The sequence below is a fragment of the Lissotriton helveticus genome, chromosome 1_1 (genome assembly GCF_964261635.1).
Source record: "Lissotriton helveticus chromosome 1_1, aLisHel1.1, whole genome shotgun sequence".
Lineage (NCBI taxonomy): Eukaryota > Metazoa > Chordata > Amphibia > Caudata > Salamandridae > Lissotriton > Lissotriton helveticus.
The window spans coordinates 487161596-487182862 of NC_136057.1; the positions used below are offsets into that span (position 1 = coordinate 487161596).

The window sequence follows — 21267 nt, forward strand, 5'->3', positions numbered from 1 at the left end:
CGCGTCCCGTCCAGGTAAGAGCAGTGGGGCCAGCTGGGGGGCGGAGGGGATTTCGGCAGACGATGATGAAGGAAAATTAAATAAGTAATTATTTTTCTCTCGTCATCGTCCATCGAAATCCCCTCCCTTCCTCTCCCCCAAGCCAGCCCCACTGCTCTTACCTGCATGGCTGTGGCTGATTGTCCCCGTTAGCTGCAGCTCTCCCCACCCTGGCCGCCAGTGTACTAGCTTCTCGGGTATCTCAGAGACCAGACGACTATGCTCATTCTGCAGATCAGAGCACAGCAGAAGGAGGCATGTGGAAGCCCAGAAATATGCCAGAACCTAGCAGTTTAAGGCAGCAGCTTGATTTTTTAATTTCCTTGTTTTAATGTAAAATGTTGCAATGTACATGAAAATGAATAATAGTGGGGGTTTTGGGGTCAAAGAGAAAGTAGTACCATATGTGTAATACAAGTACGAAAAAAGAGTACCTACAGTGGAATGAACCATGCATGTGATACAACCGCTGGAAAAGCCAATAGGTCTTGTATTGGTTGTCCCACATCCCTGGCTCCTCCACTGGAGCCAGTCCTGCCCTAGACCTGAAGAATGCCAAGTATACCTTTTCAAGCTACTTATTTCAATATGATATATCACTGCTTGGCACGAGTGCATTTATTTGTTATATATTAAGTATTTGGAAGTGGCACAAAATGTCAGATTTGCCCAAGAGTGAGATCATGTAGAAGTACTCCCTGGATCTCTGTTACGCTGGACTAACCCCACTCTCCACGTGCAGGTACCATTACTACGGGATCGCGGTGAAGGAAAGCTCCCAATACTACGACGTGATGTACTCCAAGAAAGGAGCAGCCTGGGTCAATGAAACAGGGAAAAAAGAAGTCACCAAGCAGACAGTGGCGTATTCACCCCGTTCCAAGCTCGGGACGCTACTGCCAGAATTTCCAAATGTCAAAGATCTAAATCTGCCTGCCAGCCTGCCAGAGGAGAAGGTAAACACACATTTTGAACTTACTCCTCAATTCGCAAATCCCTTCTGTTCCTATTATCAGAAAAATATAAACGATTATGTAAATATAAACATTTGGAGCAAAGATAAGTGCACAATATTTTTATTACAATAAGTAAAATATTTAATCAAACCCGTGGTGATTTATTCATATGATTATTGAATTATAGCCCCCTAAAATGAAAATCCAGGGCTTGCTGTTTTGAAAAGGCCCCAAGGAAGATATGGTCTTGGCTGGCTCCTCGCTTTGCCAGTTGCTGAAAAAGACACAATAATACATATTGTAAAACAGGCAGCTGTGCAATACCAAAATACTGCATTTGAATTGGCCCACATCGGCTCAGTCTTTTCCAGGACAATCATTCATGAATGCATTACAATAGAAAGTTCATGTTGCACTAGCATTTCATTTGGCGGCAGACTAATTACCATGAACAATGCAACAGAGTTATCCTTCATGTAACCTTCCTCATAAAGTAGTACCAAGAGAAACAGATCTTACAAAATCAGGGGGCAGCCGCGGCCCGTGCAGGTAAGAGCATTTGGACGGTGGGGCTAGGTTGGTGGTGGGGAGGATAATTTCGACAGCTGATTATTTATTTAATTTTCAATCGTCATCGTCCGTCGAAATCATCCCGGCTCCTACTTGGACGGGCCGTGGCTGCAAGGGGGTGGAGTATGGCCCTAGCCTTCTGACTCAATCCCCCTATGACACTACAACCAGCAAGGTTTGACTTCGTGCCCGAGGAAGTGCCACACAGCACTGACTCAGCCTGCTACACCTGGTGCAGGAGGCGGAGTTGCAGGCGTGTGTGTCTGCAACCCAGAATACTGCTATACTCCCGGCCGTGCATCCTACAGCACACAGATGTGTGACCTTGGCTTGTGCCTTCCTTATGTTTATTGCCAGTGCTTTGTTGCCCCCTCTATCAAATGGTGAAGTTTAGTGCTTCACAAACAGATATTGGGAATGCTGCTTTGCTTCAATACATCTCAGTGCCACCTGGTACTGCTGAGCTGAGCTGATCTATGGAAGAATTCTGCTTGAGAAATTCAACGATCTGCCGCTGGATGTTAACCAATTATGGTGAAGATCCAGGATTGCCACCCAGTCAGTATTTTAACTGCATGTCTGGAATGTATATGTCAAAGTGGGAACATTGGAAAATAGGCAAGAGCCCGTTTTTTCTCTTTTAAATACAGGTCTCAGACATGAATTGCAAAAATAAATATCTTTAAAATATGTCAACAGTGTCCAAAAGCTAATAATACATCTAAAAAAAGTTGCACCATGAGTTTCTTAAAAACAAATAAAAGAGAATTAAATGTTATAAAAATTCACAAAAAGGCATAATGGCATAATAAACAGCATTAAAGTTGAAGTGTTACTACGTTTGTGAACAGAGACGTTTAACGACATGGGCCAAGAGGGATTTGGCCTAGGCCCCCAGCCGTTTAGGGAACCACTGATAGAGCCAGCTCTGTTCTGCAGAGTCTTGCCCTAACTAACTTGAATAATTCTTATACAGATTGTTATAAATACTGTTTTCCTTTAGTTAATTTATTTTTAATGTGGGTGATGTCTGAGAGTCTATTGCAGACATTTTTCAAAGAAACGTTGCTTGTGTTTCATGCAATATCCATAAAAAAAGTTTCTTTTAGAATTTGGACTGGTATGCCTGTGCACTGTCTGTGGACGGGCTGAAGAGGGCATGAAAGAGCTCAAATTGGATCATAAATTCAAAGCTGTTCCTAGCAGGGGCCCCCAAAATACTTTTGGCCCAGGCCCTCCAAAACCCTTAGCATGTCCCTGTCTGTGAAGGCATGCTTCTGCTTGTGCAGTTTTAGTTTCTCAAGAAATTCTACACTTATACTCTTGCATGGAAACATACACTTTATCTTAGTAAAAGTTAACTACATGTTCCTTCACAGGTTTCTACTTTTATTATGATGTACAGAACGCACTGCCAGAGGATACTGGACACTGTAATCAGAGCCAACTTCGATGAGGTGAGTTGTCTTGAAAGCACTTGGGAAATTTAGGAAATACCTGTCCTAAATATTTCAGAATAGTTGTGCTGAAGGTTAAATGACAACCTTCACAAAACAGGCATTGGCAAAGCTAGCAAGTCGAGCCTCTAGTTCCAATTGGCTTTTCAAATTCCTTTTCGTGTTGCTGTGGAACTTTGAGGGGGAAAAGCAAAATGCTTTTCCCCAGTACTGTGCAACATCTGTGGGAAGAATTGGAAAACGAGCATTGAAATGGCAATAGGTCTTGCCTTTTATTAAGTTAAAGCCATTTGCTTTGCTAATGGTATTGTATAGCAAAGCAAATGGCTTTACCTTAATTAAAGGCGAGACCTATTGCATTTGTAATGCTTGTTTATTTTTTGCAGCTACAGGGCTTTTGGGTGCTATAGATAATTAAACACTCATTTGAACAGTTCTAACATACAATTGTCTTGGTTTAGAGGTTGCCTGACAAACTTTGCACCCCTCAGCATGGGTGCATTCCCATTTCTGGCCAGGCTGCAGTGGCAAATCTGACCCAGCCCCGTGCTGCAATAGGCAGCTTGCTCCACCCATGCCTGTCACTGCTTGCAGAATAAGACCTCCATACTTAGGCACCAGAAATCTACCCTCTGAAGAGCGCTGCCCTGTGCTTGCCCCCAGATAGGTGCCCCTTGCAACGTGGGCTTTTTATGGAGTGAACTCAGTCAGACAGAGGGCTCTCCTCACATGCGTTACCCCTGTCACACTAATGCCCCAATTACAAATGCACCAGGTTTGATCGAGGTATTTAACAGATATTGTACGTCCCGACACTGCGCTGCGAGGTATATATTGTGTCCAGTAAATATCTTCTATTCTGTGTTTTCTTCTAAAAACGCAGCACAGCATGTAGTAATCAGTGCCAACCGTACCAAGTTACACACGTCTCAGTAATTACTTTGTAGGCTCCCCTGGTACATGTTGGCAGCTTTGACCTGACGTAATTGACCGCAACTGACCCCGGGAAAGTAGCACGGGTGCGATACTGACTGCACCTGAAAATAACCCTCGGAATTCCAATCTACGACACAACAGGAGTTTGCCCAGGTATCGAATGTGCGCCTCACACCTAATGCGGCCCTAGATGGGGGGGCCTGCACCTCCTGGGGGCTCCGGAGCACAGACGTAATGTGGCACTTTTTGGCAGAGCCACCCACCCTAATCCCGGCCCTCATGTCTCCAGTCCAACTCAACACTCTATATTTCTCTCCCTCCAGACTAACCTAGTTACCTAACTTATTCACTCACTGACTGCGCACACGGTTCTCACAACACAGAAATGGGAACCGATTTATAAAGATAAAATCAAGGACTTGGGGGTATAGGGGAGACATAAGGAAGAGGCTGATGGAAGCGATCAACAATCAAGGAGAAAAACTTTTGTAGAGAAAATCGAAAGTTCAGAGAAGGAGAAAAAGGGAAAGAAGGAATGACTGAAGGTAAAATACGGCTCATGGGGCAGCTGCTGCCCGCATCTATCAGCCGAGACAGTGAAATCTAAATAACATCTCCTTCTCCGGATCAATGTAATCCAATTCATGGTGCCAAAATGGTGTTTATCCGAAATAACTGCCTTGGCAGAGCCGGTGTGTGTTTGCGGGTAGGGGGTTCATGCGTGCTCAATGCGTCTCTGGACCCAGACTTGGCGATCCCTTATACTGAGTAAACTCCCAGTACTGAGTATGCACGACGTGACACGCTGAGTGCACACCACACTGTAACATGCAAACACTACCATAACATGCACACCCATAATAACATTTGACAGCGTTCCAGCATGCACACATCACCCCACAAATATGCAGATTACCCTATTATGCACACACCATAATATAACACATCAAATGAGGGCCTCGGCAAAATAATACAAGCAACATCATAACACGCACACAATATCATCAAGTGAGTACACCAGGCGCGCAACAGGCAGGGCAGCGCGGCGCTTCACGCGCAAAGACCCACACAGACCCCCACCCTCCCCCTGCGGCGAGCAGAGCAGCCCCCTTATCTGCTGAGCCATCCTGAAGAGCAGGTTGGCCTCACCGAGCTGCCATGTGCCCACGAAGGCTGGCTCGCTACTGGGCGTCCTGGTGCCGTGGTGCATGGGGCTGCCGGTCCTGGGAGGGCTGATTTCACAAGCACATGGCAGTGTGCACGGGATGATCGTAGAGAGGAAGGGAGGACTGACTTCACAAGTGCATGGCAGTGTGCGATGTGCCAGAAACAAAGATGGCGACGGCCTGTCCACATGGGCCGTCCTAAAAGTGGACAAGGCAGTCACCGAGAAGCCCGCTTTCCATTCACATGCCTTCATTTAACATAAATGATGTCGTGTGCCGATTGGAAAGAGGGGGGCGGGCCTTTAAATGAGTTTGGAAAAGGTATCGATAGCAAAAGGCACTCGCATGCGCGTTGCTAACGCCAGGCGAGACCTAAAAAGGCACAATGAGGTGACATATTGCATTATTCCACTAGCATGCGGATGCATCACTGCACATGTGCGTCAACTGAATGGCAGAGGAGCCATTTTCTTAGTTTTTTATTTACAGATTCAAGATGGTGGATGCTACTTGGATCTGTAAATAAAACATGATTGTTTTGCACGAAGGCACAAAATAAAAATATAAAGGACCGCGGGTTTGGGGAGGCAAAGGAGGAATGGCTGGTGGAGAGAGGAGGAGAAAAGCAGCTCACAAAGGAGAGAACAATATGTAGGATGTGGAGGGAGCAACGTGGGGAAGAAGCACATAGTGGAGGCAGGCAGAGGAGAAGAACATGGCCGTGTGGAGAAGCACTCGAGAGTGAGCAGCACACAAAGGTGACAACTACATAGGGAGTGGGTGGAGAAGCACATGAGGGAGAGAGTAGCACATAGCACTGGACACGAAGGACACCAGGGAGACACACGGAGAAAGAGGGGACATTTAGAGGGAGCCCACGAGAGAGAGGGAGAGGGACAAATCAAGAAGATGCCAAAGAAACCATGCTTCAAAAGAGGGACAAAGATGAGAGGAGGAAACAAAGCCTCTGAATCCGAAGCAATTGCATGAAACTGATAGAAAACCAACCATTGGTAAGCAATGAACTGATCCAAAGCAAAGCCCACTGTAGCCTACTACCTGCGTTCAGGGAACTTCTTTCTTTTTTAGCGCTCCGTGTGCAGGCATGTGTTTTCTTGCTCTCTCCCTTGTGTGCAGCTTCCCTAATGAAATCCCGTCCACTCTCTATACTGCTCCTTCCTTCACCTCCCAGCTTGTCTGTTGCTTCTCTTGTTCCCCCAATTCCTGCACCCACATGCGCTCTCCCTGTTGCTCCCCCTCTCTATCCCACACAGGTGTCTCACGTTTTACTTTTTTTTTTCATCATAGCTTCAATTAGCCTTTTCCCTGCCACAACTTCTACATTGCTCCCCCACAGATGCCACTGCTAGCCCCACCCTATGCCCATTCAACCTATCTGTCTCTCCTTTAAAAGAAAAATTTGGGACGGGCACATCAGCTGTGATTTTCTGCCTGGCTGTTCTTTTGCAGAAAAATTATGTTTTTTTATTTACTGTTCAAAGATGGATGACCGCCATCTTGGAACAGTAAATAAAAAACAAAGTGGTCGCCACATCATGCCACATGCAGGGCCAATGCATGCATACGTGGTGACTGTGACACATATGTACGCATGCATCACACATGTGTGCGTAATAAACCACCATTATTACTTGCCGATGCTGTTTAGCATCAAACTTATTTTTTTTGCTCTTGCAGATGCTGAACAGCATCAGCAAAAAGGATTAATAATGCCAAAAGGCAAGACTTAATCACTTTGCCAGTGTTTGTTTTAAATGTAGTACATTTACTATTTTCCTCTCTACCGCTTTTGCTAGAATGAGGTTTCATGCACCATGTCCCAATTTCTCATAAAATATTCACTAATGCAGGGGTGCCTGCCATTGATGTACGGGGAATAGAGCCATGCCACATTTTCAGAATATCCACACAGGACACATTTACATCAAAGAATGTAGCTATTTGACACCTTTGTACGAATATTACCTCTCAGAATCCCAACCTTAAGCCTCACACTCTGCGTAATTTTCTACTGTTGAATTCTCCCCTCATGCATTATCTTATTCCCTATGCTAGTGCAAAAGACGCCATAATACCAACCCTGCATTCTCTCTATTGTATACCTGTTTAAAACAGTTAGGTTATTTTCTTCTATTGTAGGTTCAGAGTTTTCTTTTGCACTTTTGGCAAGGAATGCCACCCCACATGCTTCCTGTCCTGGGTTCTTCCACAGTAGTGAACATAGTAGGAGTTTGTGACTCAATATTATACAAAGCAATTTCAGGAGTTCTGATGCCCACTGTGCTGCAAGCGTTACCGGACAGGTGAGTTTGAATTCTGTCTGAATCCCCAAATACATTTTAAATCCATGTGTTTTCAATTTGAGTGTCATCATCATCAAACGCTTCTGTGTCATCCACATGTTTTTGGTATGAATGCCAACCATCTTGAATTGGGGCATTTTAAGTGCCAGGACCTGAGTTATTTCCCAGGAGGCTGTGGTTGGCACTACCCACTATTCCTGCCAGCAGTGCCAAATAATAAGCATAACACAAAGTAAGTGTAACATATTGACTAATGCAGGTACCAAGACCTGTAAATATGGCCTGGACTCTTGCCTTGATGTTGTTTAAGTTTATTAAATTTGTTGTGCATGAGCTCTGCTCAAAAATAAACAGACATCGCCACCATGTGGTAGACCGTCATAAGAAAGTGCCGGTGCTAAGCAACGGAAAACACCGGCATCAATTAAGTACTGGGTTAAATGTTGATGGCATTGTTCTTCTGGAACACTGTAATGCATGGTTATTTTGTGCAGGCTCTTGATACAATTGCACCTTATAATGCCAGGTACCTATGCATGTGGTCGCGTGTCTTTGAACACCATCGGGCAGGTGTATAAAAAATAAGGTCACATGCTGAAAAAGTGTGACCTAGCCACGTTTTCATTCCAATTCATGAGTTTCATGTATTTCACATATTTTTTCTTTTTTCTTACACTTCTGCTTTTCACATAATCTGTGCACACAGGGGTCTGGATCAAGTAAAAGATATTAATAAATGTCACGCAGACAACCGAGCAATGAATTTATGAGTCTCTCTCCCGACTTTTATACCCAAGGGCATAACTCATATACAGTTTTTAGGTAGAAATGTGCATGATACAATCGAATGTAGTAAGGAGACAAGAGAGGTCGCTGTACTGTTCCTATGGAGAGTGAGGGAAGTGTTTAGCTGGCATGACCACAGATGTTAGAGTAACATCCTGGGGCATCCATTTTGTTGGATTTAATGGCCAGTGTGTGAGGCCATTAAATCCAACAAAATGGATGCCCCAGGATGTTACTCTAACATCTGTGGTCATGCCAGCTAAACACTTCCCTCACTCTCCATAGGAACAGTACAGCGACCTCTCTTGTCTCCTTAGTGCAAAACACGGACACAAGCTGCAACTGGACCTTCCACCCACCTCCATGGGTGGTTAACCGTGTCCGTTGATCACCTTCTCTAAACTCCCTTCCTTTGATACACAATCGAATGTAGAACAGTTGCACGTTTTCGCCTACCCCTACTATGACCAGCAGATACCATGCAGAACAAAATGTTAGGAACCACATAAAGCCAAACAGTTCCACTGGCCAGTCCAACACATTGGAACGCCCTAAGGCAGCCTGGCACCCATGACTCTCAGGGCATGCCCTTTTGTGCTCGGATTTAGTAGTATTTACAGTAGATTATTACTGTATGATTTGATCTATGTTGGCATTGCTTGACTTTACCACTTACTCGCGTGAAGCCCCGCTGGGCAGAAATGCACTATGTAGTAAAATTTAATTTTAATATCAAAATAAAAGTCATATCATTTTGCATTACTGATTCTTGTAAAGTCTCTGAAGGAATGATTGAAATTCTGCAAGGAATTCCACATTGGCAAGGAAACAAAAATGATGTGAACAATTTCTCTTCTTTTCAGCTTAACACAAGTGATCCGGAAATTCGCAAAACAATTAGATGAGTGGCTAAAAGTGGCTCTCCACAACCTGCCAGAAAATTTACGCAACATCAAATTTGAGCGTAAGTATTGAAACGGGTTTATTTAGGAATCTGGGAGTGACTTGTGTAAAGGAGAATCATATAATGAATTCCTTCTGTGCACTCAAGTGCAGGCGTGTTTTTCATGTGCTATAATACCTGATATCTGCTCACCTATTGTCAAGCGTGCTACATTCCTAAGCTTAATCTTGGACAAACAAATTAACCCACTAAATACATCTCTAAAGTAGCATAGTTCCAACTGAGGCTGTTCCACAACGTCAAGCAGCCCACGCCAGACCAGGATTTTAAACAAGTTGTTCTGTCAAGGCGATGATATAACTCTGCTTGTCAGATCTTCCAAAAACATATAACAACATATTCCCCTTTCTAATCTCTTCGATCGGCCCCTACCAAAGCACAGAGTATTCTCAAACAAGTCTGCATCACGCATAAGGCTCTTCATGAAGGCACCCCTAGGCACTCTTCTCAGAAACTGCAGGTCACAGGTAGTCAAAACCAACAAGAAGTCTATAAACTCCAGTATTGAAGACATCTCAATCTCTGGATCAAGCATTCTCAGGACACATTCTACCCTAGGATATGAAACTCCATCCCTCTAAACATCAGGATTATTCTGTCTTAAATTATCCCAAAAGGAACTAAAAATCCTACTTTCCCAAAACCACCTCCAAATATAGTCATCACAGGAAACAAGGCTCCCAAATGAAGACAGTGTTAGCAGGTCCGCTGGTGCCACCGGCCACGTCTTTGATGCTACAAACACTACTGCTTATAGTGTTGTGAGTACTATACCTCAATGTTTTATCTTTTGACTCACTCCTGTGTAAAGTGATCTATTACCCCAGGTCTTGTTTACACAATACACATTTGACGAATACATAATTCAGATTTTAGAAAACAAATATTAGAGAACGTGTTTTAATGCGTGATTTAGTTTGAACTTGTCTTATCTTCCCTTGATATCAACATGTTCATCCCCAGCCATAAATACACATTCTTCATATCAAACAATATTTAAAAAAATGTTGCAGCTGTATTTGCGCCACTAGAGTTTTAATTTCGCTACCTTTTACACACTTCAGAACACTTTACACTTGTGTTGCTGTCTGCTCCAGAGCAATAAAGTTGTTCAGGTCGCTTTTACTAACTGCCCAAAACACAGTATGAATTGACTTGAGATAAAAGAAGCACAAGCTGTGCTGTAGGTCCGAACTGGAAGAAATATTGTCTCTTCCACGTTATTGACCTCTCACAATTTGGGCACGCTGAGACATCATTAAGACTTGGTGGAATCTGTGCATCAAGAGACAGTCTCACAGCATAGATGTAGGTTCTCATCACACAGATGTACCTATTACCTGGTGAAACTAGGTCTTGAGCTTTTCCCCATATCAGACTGCCTCTTCGGCCATGCATGTCCACAGCAGGCAGCCCTCTGCGGGAGCATTCATTACCCATGGTGCCTTGGAGCCCATCAGTGGGGCCATTAGTCGGTACCCTTCCATGTCATCAGTTCAGGTCGATCCCAGACACTAATAGCAAGCCCAAACTACATTGTCATTAAAACAGAGCCTTTTTTCTGGGGTAACTCCTATAACTGAGTTGAAAATCATCGAGTGCCACAAATTTCATAGCCCCCTCAACATAGTTTGCAAGTGAGCAAGCCTCGTCATTTCCCCCTTTGCCAGTGATCGCGATGAAGTGAAAAGTGGGCTTTCTGGCCTGCAGACAGCCATGAGAATACGGGACCTGCCAAGTTCAGTGACCTACGGTGTAGAGAACCCACCGCTCCATTTATGCTAGCAAGCGAGACTGAGTAACAGGGCATTTTAAGAATGTCTGAAAGTGATATCCAGTTGTCTCTAGGATTGGAACACCGTTGACCAGTTCCCCGCACATTTTCTTTGAGAACGTCAAGCTTATCCAGTATTAGGGTATCTTTCATAGATTCACATGCCTGAATCATTCCCCGTCGTCGAGGCGGGAGTCCCACGGTAAATAAAATATATAATAGCAGTGCCTAAAATTTCTTGTAGTAGGCTGGAAAAGCCTAAAGGCCTAACTAGGCCTCAAAACTTAGCAGCCTATCTACATCATTATGTAAAAAGACCTGAAATAGTAGCCTCAGCCAATCAGCTGTCCTCACCCTCTAGAACCTTCCCAGCTCAGGCAGTTCTCCTCAGATTTTCACCGCACTTCGTGTGTAAGGGAGTCTCCCTGAGTGCCTACTCAGTTTTTGGATCTTCAAACCTTAAAATGTCTGAAAAGAAGGCTCTTTTCAAACCTTGTGGCACCTGCTTCAAGAAGAGAGTCCATGTGGATGACAAGCACTCGGACTGTATTTATTGCCTGCACCCTTCACATGTGGTGAAGGACTGTCGAATTTGCCGTACCTTCCCTCAGAAAACCATCAGGGATAGGGAGGCAAGGGTTCTTTTGGGGCTGAAGTCTTCATCCACAGATGATGAGGACAAAGCCTCTACTTCTAGCAAGAGAGCTAGATCCACGGACAATGCTTCTCCTGAGAGAAAGAAAATGTTGAAAATCTCTCAGAAAGCTTCAGAACCCTCTAAGAGTGCATCGGCTTCTTCACATGTGAGTACAACCCAGGCTAAGACTATCTCTCTGGTGTCTGTACCTACTACTACTTGGACTTCTACCTCCTCTTCTACTTCTGTGGTTACTACTTCAGCTATCACGTCACCTTTGATGTCTGTACCACCTTTGCTATCAAAAACAAAGTTACCATCGTCGAAATCCTTCTCAACGAAGGCTCCGTCGACTAAATCGTCTGCTCCGTCGACGACCGCAAGGCCGTCATCGATGAAGATATTGTCACCAAAGGACTCGTCGTCGAAGCCACCGTCGACGGCCTCGTTGTCAACGAAGACGTCATCGACAGTCTCGTCGACGAAGACACCAACGTCGGACCCGTCGACGAAGGCATCGTCGACGAAGACACCATCGACGGCCCCGACGACGAGGGACTCGTCGACGAAGATACCATCGACGGCCCCGTCGACGAAAGGCTCGTCGACGAAGATACCATCGACGGTCCCGACGACGAGGGACTCGTCGACGAAGATCCCAACGACGAGGGACTCATCGACGAAGATACCACCGACGGTCCCAACGACGACGGGCTCGTCGACGACGGCATTGTCGACGGTCCCGGCGACGAAGGACTCGTCGGAGAAGATACCATTGACGGCCTCGTCGACGGCAAGATCTTTAGCATTGACAGCACCGTCGACGGAGAATCCATTTACTGGGACTTCTGCTCATCGGATGCACGGTTCCCCACCAGCAAAAATACAATTCACTCATTTTCAAATGAAAACGTATAAAAGACAGGATTATTCACATATTTCTCCACTTTTGCCATCGCACATTTTGGAGACATACATGCAAGGGGAGTCGGATGAAGGGGAAGAGGATGATGGTCCCTTTGGGATTGCCTGTCACCCTTCTCAGTTGAATATTAAATTTCAAGAGGATGATGAAGAAGAGGTTCAGGAACATTATGTGCATGATGTTTATTCAACACCATATCAGTCACCTCATAGTAGACTTCCTCGGTCTGAGGACACAACACATTTGCCAACTTCCTTAATACAGGATTTGCAGGCTATGTTGGCAGATTATCGCCAGAGATTTCCACCCAATGAAGGTGCGCCCGCTGGGTCACCTGTTCCAGTTCCTGTGCCAAGACCTCCGTCGCCAACAGCTCCGTTGTCGCCACAACAACATACTGCTCCACTTCCTCAAGTTGTAGACAGTTCTTCCACTGATGGTGAAGAAAGTAGGGAAGAGGGAGAGTTACCGGATAACACTCCGGTGGATCCTTGGGAGGATTATGTCATCCCTACACCTTCTCCACCTCCTCCCCGTCCTTCAGACTCTCCACCTGAAGATATTGGGGGTTTTCACAATATTATGCAGAGAGCTGCTAATCGATTTGAATTAGTTGTCACAGTTGAGCAGTCGGACTGCTTTTTACATGACTTTAAAGAGGGATATCGGAGAGTGGTCAGAGCCATACCTATTATCGATTATATATGGAAGGAAGGTCTCAATATAATGAAAACTCCAGCTTCCATTCCGGCAGTTTTGCCGAGGATAGACAAAAAGTATCGAGCACCAGCTGATACTCCTGCTTGTTTAATCGGTCATCCTCGACCAGATTCGGTCATTTCTCAGGCTGCGCAGCAGAAGTCCAAAAATCCTTCTGCTCCCATTTCAACGCCACCTGACAAGGAGGGAAGAAGGCTTGATGCAATTGGAAAGAAGTTTTCAGCAAACGCAGCAGCATCCATTAAGGCGGCTAATTCTTTAGCTATCCTGGCTCGTTATGATAGACAAATGTGGTCTGAGATCACGGAATATCTTGAGCTGATCCCGGAGGATCAACAGATGGAGGTGCGCAGAATTGTGCAGGAAGGCGAAAGGGCGGCATCAGAAATTATTGATTGCGCCCTAGACATTTCTAATACCAACTTTAGACAATTGGCTGGGGCAATTGTGCTTAGACGTCAAGGTTGGCTCAAGGCTACCACTTTTAGACCTGAGGTCCAAACCAAGATCTTGGACATGTCATTCGATGGTGAGTCATTGTTTGGGAAGCACATTGATGACGCTTTATTGGCTATTAAAACTGATACCGATACAGCGAAATCTCTTGGAACCCTGCAATACAAGAGGGGGTCCTTTAGAGGAGCAAGAGGTCGTGGCTACTCATCCAGAGGCAATTATTCCAACCAACAAAATCGACAGTATCAATCTACCTACAACAAGCCCTACTACCAACCTTCTAACAGGCAGCCTGCTTCTGGTTCTTTCTCTCGGCAAGGAGGAAAACGGCGCTCAGGCAATCAAGGGCGAGATTCTAACAAGCGCCAATGAGCTTTGCCGGATGTCGGCCATACCCCTTTCCCTCCCCGTGGGCGCCAAGATTTCCGCCTTTTACCATCAGTGGCGGAAGATAACTTCAGATCAGTGGGTCCTGGATTTGGTCAGCAAGGGACACACTTTGGAGTTTTTGCAGAAGCCTCCAACAACGCCGCCCAGGGGTCCCCCTCCCCCTCGCCTGCGCTTACTCTTCAAAGAAGCCTTAAAGATGCTACGCAAGAATGCGATAGAACGAGTCCATCCTTCTCAGAAAGGGATGGGCTTTTATTCTCGCTTCTTCCTTGTGGAGAAAAATTCGGAAGAGTGGCGTCCAATATTGGACCTGCGCAAACTCAACAAATATCTAAAGAAACAGAGTTTCCGCATGGTGACATTGAAGGACATTCTGAATTGTCTCAACGAAGGGGACCTTCTGGCTTCCCTGGATATGCAAGACGCATATTTTCACATCCCTATTCACCCGAACCACCGCAAATTCCTAAGGTTTCAAGTGGCCGGCGTCCATTTCCAATTCAAAGTCCTCCCGTTCGGCCTCAAATCGGCCCCCAGAATCTTCACAAAATGCCTGGCTCCAGTGGCTGCAATGTTGAGGTCCCTGGGACTCCAGGTGTTCCCATACCTCGACGACTGGCTGTTAAAAGGTCCAACCAGAAGCTCGACAATGGAAGCGGTCAGCAGGACACTTTCACTATTCTCGAATCTAGGGCTGACCCTCAATTCACAGAAATCTCAACTCCAACCTCGTCAACGATTGACTTTTCTGGGAGCAGCCTTGGACACATGCCAGTGCAAGGCATACCTGACACAAGAGCGACAAAACAAGCTTGTAAAACTAGCAAAACAGATATCCGCAAAAAAGTCGCTTTCAGTTCGGATATATGCTTCTCTTCTGGGGATGTGTTCATCTGCGATCAACCTCATTCCTATGGCAAGACTCAGAATGAGACCGTTGCAAGAAGAGTTACTTCGTCAGTGGAAGCAGGTCGAGGGATCATTCGACGACCGCATCAAAGTCACTGTCAAAATGAAACAGGCTCTTCTCTGGTGGTCAAAGGCGCACAACTTGTCGCCGGGCCTCACCTTTCTCCAAGAGATTCCGGAGTTCACTCTGACTACGGATGCGTCCATGGAAGGTTGGGGAGGTCACCTTCAGATCCAGGGAAAATGGTCTCATCAGTACCAACAGATGCACATCAACATCTTGGAACTAAGGGCCATTTTTCTTTCCCTACAAGCTTTTCTACCAAGGATCGTGAATTCGTCCGTGCTGGTGCGTACGGACAATACCACCAGCATGTTCTACATAAACAAACAGGGAGGAACGAAATCTCTTGCCCTGTCACTGCAAGCTCAGGAGATGGAATGGGCCTTAAGTCACGGCATATCCCTCAAAGCAGAGCATGTACAAGGAGTTCGCAACTCTCTAGCAGACAGTCTCAGCAGAACATTTGTGGACTGCCACGAATGGGAGCTCGAACAACATCAAGTAGAGAAAAATTTTCGGCTTTGGGGGAAACCGACGCTGGATTTGTTTGCCACGCAGCAAAACAGCAAGTGCCTGTTTTATGCCAGCAGGTTCCCAGGAAGGGGGTCAAGAGCAAACGCCCTCCTCATGAGATGGACCGGAATGTTTGCGTACGCTTATCCTCCGATTCCGCTCATTCCGAGAGTGCTGCAAAAGATGAAGAGGGAACACTGCACTCTCATCCTCATTGCTCCACGTTGGCCAAGGCAATATTGGTTTCAGGAGCTTCTCCTACTGTCTCAACAGCCTCCGTTTCGGCTCAAACCGACAGTGTCGATGCTGACAAGAGAGGGAGGTCAAATCCATCATCCGGATCCTCAATCGCTGCACTTGCACGCTTGGCTCCTGACTTCCTAGAGTTCAAAGACCTAAACATCTCCTCGGACTGCAGGGAGATATTGTCGCAAGCACGTGCGCAAAGTACCATCAAAACATATCGTTTCAAGTGGAAGAGGTTCTGTTCATGGTGTGGAGATAATGAGATTCATCCACTTCAGGCTCCTCCTGAAGCCATCCTTCCATACCTGCTTTCTTTGGCTAAATCAGGTCTAGCCTTTTCTTCTATTAAAGTACATCTGGCAGCAATATCCAGATTCCGGAAGAATTCCAACAAACCATCCTTATGTTCATCCTCCTTGATCAAACAATTCCTTAAAGGGCTATTCCGAGTTTTCCCTCCAGTTCGTCCTCCTCCTCCGCAGTGGGATCTTAATGTGGTTCTTTCCCAACTTCTAAAAAGGCCTTTTGAACCAATCCATAAAGCAGAACTGAAGTTTCTGACTTGGAAAGTTGCAATCTTGTTGGCTCTTACTTCTGCTCGCAGAGTTAGTGAAATACAGGCGTTCACTATTACTCACCCTTTTCTGCAATTCTCTAAGGAATTTGTTACGCTTAGGACCAATCCAAAATTCATTCCTAAAGTGCCAACTCAATTCCACATTAATCAACCGGTCAAACTCAGAACCTTTTTCCCGGATCCAAAAACTCCTGCAGAGAGGGTTTTACATTCTCTGGATGTGAAAAGGTGTCTGAAGTTCTATCTGCAGAAAACGAAAGACATCCGTAAATCTACACAACTGTTTGTTGCCTATGGAAGACCCACCTTCGGTCAAGCTGTCACAAAAGCAACTATTGCCAGGTGGTTGTCTTCTACAATTACCTTCTGTCATGACAAGGCCAATAGACCTTTATCAAGGAAGGTCAAAGCTCATTCCACAAGAACAGTGTCGACATCTACGGCCCTTTTCGCTGGAGTGACGCTGGAGAACATTTGCCGAGCTGCTACTTGGAAAAGTGTCCACACTTTTACCGAACATTACTGTCTGCAGTCGGCAGTTCAAGATGACACAGCTGTTGGTGATGCAGTGCTGCAGCATCTTCTTCACTAAGGTTGGATAGCTTATATATATTTTTTCTTATACTGCTTTAAACTGTATATATTTATAATGCTGTCCTATCTGTTATATTTGAAGGTTTTGATGCATATGTTATGTTAACACGTTTTGTGCTCTATTACCTTCCTGGTTGAGTGGGGATAGATTTATGTTTTCTTTGTCTCCCACCTTCCTCTATCGACAGGCATGATGTTACTGCTTGCTATTCTGATTCAGGCATGTGAATCTATGAAAGATACCCTAATACTGGATAAGAAAACGAGTTACTTACCTGTAACTACGGTTATCCAGTATTGGTATCTTTCATAGATTCACATGCACCCACCCTCCTCCCCGGTAGGGCAGTTCTGTCTATGGATACTAATTCTCACTTGTGCTGGGAAAATCTGAGGAGAACTGCCTGAGCTGGGAAGGTTCTAGAGGGTGAGGACAGCTGATTGGCTGAGGCTACTATTTCAGGTCTTTTTACATAATGATGTAGATAGGCTGCTAAGTTTTGAGGCCTAGTTAGGCCTTTAGGCTTTTCCAGCCTACTACAAGAAATTTTAGGCACTGCTATTATATATTTTATTTACCGTGGGACTCCCGCCTCGACGACGGGGAATGATTCAGGCATGTGAATCTATGAAAGATACCAATACTGGATAACCGTAGTTACAGGTAAGTAACTCGTTTTCTTACTTGTGCAAAGCTCTGCACACAAAGTCCGAACCCGAATCACAAAGACAGGATAGATGTATTGTTAGTATGCAGGGAAGTCACTGTTGCGTAGAGGTTCTCTGCCACAGTTGTAAATTTTTTTTTCTACATTCGTAAGTGACACGTAGGCAAGGGCCAGTGTGTGCCCAACAACCTGTCGGTGAATTAGGCCTATAAATACTAATGTGACCGGGGGTGCGGCACAGTGTGAGGGATTTACTGCACTCCAGTATTGCTGTCTTTGACTATCCAACTGGTGGTATGCATAGTGATTTTCATTATTATGTGTTGTGACCTAACTGGTTCTAATGTGGTTTGCTTTAGGGCACATTGAATTCACATAGTACTGTTATCACATTGTTACTCAACCAACCCAGATTCTTTCTCCAAACAAGGGAAGTCACAGCGTGGGAGCTAGCACTTAAATGCCCCCCGTTGCCACAACCCCAGAAGTGACCCCTTGATGTGACCTATTTATTTTTATTTATTTAGCTGATTTATAAAGCGCATGAATCGCCCCACATGGGGTATCTCCGCGCTGAAGACAGTAGAGGCAAGAGATCATGTCATTTAGAATAGGAATGTCTTCAGTTTCTTCCTAAAACTGAAGTAATTGTGGGTTAGTACCCTTGGCAAGGGGCTGATCTACCCTCCCTGACCATCTCCTGTGTACCCTGTGACCCTGCTCTGATGACTGGGGGGGATAGGACAAGGGTGCTATATTGCATGGGAACGCAGTGCCACTCGGCTACCTGCCAACCGGAGTCTACATACGTGAGACGTGGGCAGGCACATTTGTGCATTTTACAAATATCTTAAGTCTGCTCATGGATTGAATCCATACTCATAGCGTCATTAGAAAGCTATGAGCACCCCAAAAAGAGAACATTTCCAGTGTGAAGGCATACCACTTATGTGAGTCAGGTAAAATTGAAAATGTCCACAACACATGTATGCACATGAGATTCCACAGTGAATGGAGTTCAGGGTGTCCTACATTGTTAGGTATAGTCTCATAACTAACTGATTGTTTTAGATTCATTTTTATTGGGGTTGCTATTTCACAATTTTAGAAACAGAAATGTAATTCTGAGTAATAGTAAAGGTTAACTAGCAGTGGCGGAGATGGAAAATATTTTATCTAGGATTCCATAAATTGGGGTCCAAAGTGTGGCAGCAAAACTGGGTTGGAGTCACGACGATCAGAGTCACAATGAGCTAAATCTGACAGTTAACTTACACATTCATGTTTTTTAAACCCTGCCCAAAAGAAACTGACAACAAGGTGAAATGTGACAGTAAGTATGTTCTAGCTTACAAACAGCTGAATTTTAAAATATCTTATGGGGTTAAGGCTACAGAGATCTTTGTGTGTCCAGCGATTTCCAGGCTATACTAATGGCAGGGTAAGTCTGGTGGTTGATGCACCAGCAGAGGTCTAGTCACAGGTTTGACTCATTATAAAACAGCATACAGGGATAATGTAACTGCTGCAAAGCACACGTTTAACCTACAGCTCACTCATTTTTATTTTGTGTAGATCGCTCAGTGGGCTAATGCTCTTGTCGCAGAGATCATATTGTTATCTGCGAATCACAAGTTACAATCCACGTGATATAGCATAGAGAGTTATGAAGCGGCAACATGGAGCTGCATACAAAGTGCAAGGCATACGTCTATACTTTATTGTTTTTTCTCAACCTGTCATTATTCTAAGGATGCTAAAAAAGGTTCCTTTGGGTAGAAATGGACACGTATTAGTACAATCAAAGAACTGCATTGTGTAGACCTCACACACGTGTTAAATTCGGACTTTATGTCTCTAGATATGGGACTCTACACATTGTAACCATCACTCTCTTATGTCATATTTATTGTAAATTGACTTGCACGCATCCAATTCATTGCATCTGTATAACAAAAGAGTGATGTTAAGCACGTAGGGATGAGTTGCCCTATGAGGGAAATAAAAGATAAATTAGTAAGCACTTTATAAATGGTTATTAGTGTGAATTGCCATACCGTCAGATGATTCTTGCAGTGCATTCCACCCTCTTAAAAATTGGGATTGTAAAAATCAAAAACGTGACTCAAAATCAGGGTTTGTCGATTAAGCACTCATGAAGTGAAAACAAGCTGAGTGTCTTTGTAAACCTCCACCAGAGTGGCGTCAGGGTGTCATGCTCCACCTAGCTCCCAGCCAGGAAAGGTCTTGAACCACAGGAGTGCAGATAATCTTTTCAGTGAGACATTTGTGTTGAGTTCAGCTGGTAGTAAAAATAAGAAACCTCTCTCCCCCATTGTAGGTTGCTGCTGTGAACATAAAACTCACGAAGTTTGGTGCTGCTGAATGTACCCCAATGTCAGCAAGTTACAAAGGGGCAAAGTCAGCATATTTTACTGGGATGATTCTGGATCCCAGACCTGACTCAATGATAGCTGTCGGATCTGGGCTGTGGATGGATTTGTTTCACTTCATGCTCCACTGACTGGTGAACAGAGCTGTACATAGGAACACAGCACAGATATGCCTTATAGATAGTTGACAATTACCATGCTCACAACAGTACTTTCAATCAATCAATCAATCAGGATTCATAAAGCGCAGCTAATCACCTGAGAGGGGATCCAGGTGCTTGCAGGTTCCAGTGGCTTATTCGAACAGCCAGGTCTTGAGCGCCATTCGGAATTCCGGAAGGGATGTTATGGTCTGGAGGTGCATGGGGAGGCTGTTCCAGGTCTTGGATGCAATGTGGGAGAAGCTGTGTCCTCCACTTCTGCTTCAGTAGATGCGGGGAGTATGGGCAAGTGAAAGGGCGGTGGAGCTTAGTCTTCTTGATGGTTGGTGGAATTTTAGGTGGTGCTTAATGTAGCTGGTCCTTCGTTGTCTAGAGCCCTCTGTACGAGGGTCAGCAGCTTGAATTGGCATCTCTGCTGTACAGGGAGCCGCTGGAGTTTCCTGAGGTGGGGTATGATGTGGGTTCAGTGTGGAAGGCCAAGGATGAGTCTGGCTGCGGTGTTCAGTGTGGGCTGAAGTCTCTTTAGAAGGTGTGCGATGATCCTATGTAGAGGGCATCGCGGTAGTCTAGTCGGCTGGTGATGAGGGCTTGTATCATCATGCACCATGTGTGTGTGTGTGGGGTAGCCACTTGAAGATCTTACGCATCATGCGCAGAGTGAGGAAGCAGGCAGAGGAGATGGTGTGGATCTGTGATTTCATGGTGGGCTTGTTGTCAATGATGATTCTGAAGTTTATGGCATGGTTGGAGGGAGTAGGTGCGGGTCCTAGGTCTGGTGGTCACCTGGAGTCGTTCCATGTGTTGCTGCTGCTGCCAAAGATCAGTACTTCTGCCTTGTCTGTGTTCAGCTGCAGGCAGTTCTTCTTTATCCATCGGTGACGTTTGTCATGCATCTGTGGAAGTTGGTTCTGGAGGTGATGGGGTCATCGGTGAGTGAGAGGATGAGTTGGGTGTCGTCTGCGTAGGAAATTATGTTGAGATCGTTGTAGGATCTAATTATTATTTTTTTTACAGAGTTTTATATAGCGCGAACTTGACCCGG

The 21267-nt window shown here is 45.1% G+C and overlaps 1 protein-coding gene across 3 annotated transcripts in view; it reads left to right on the forward strand.

Annotated features, from left to right (window-relative positions):
- The window catches only part of RFX4 (regulatory factor X4), a 351260-nt gene that overhangs the window by 171442 nt on the left and 158551 nt on the right, over positions 1-21267 (forward strand). For all 3 annotated transcript variants that reach the window (XM_078654089.1, XM_078654097.1, XM_078654104.1), the window contains 4 exons: positions 782-995; positions 2945-3022; positions 7285-7448; positions 9098-9198. In XM_078654089.1, the coding sequence (XP_078510215.1) occupies positions 782-995; positions 2945-3022; positions 7285-7448; positions 9098-9198 (557 nt within the window). The remainder of the gene's footprint in view (positions 1-781; positions 996-2944; positions 3023-7284; positions 7449-9097; positions 9199-21267) is intronic.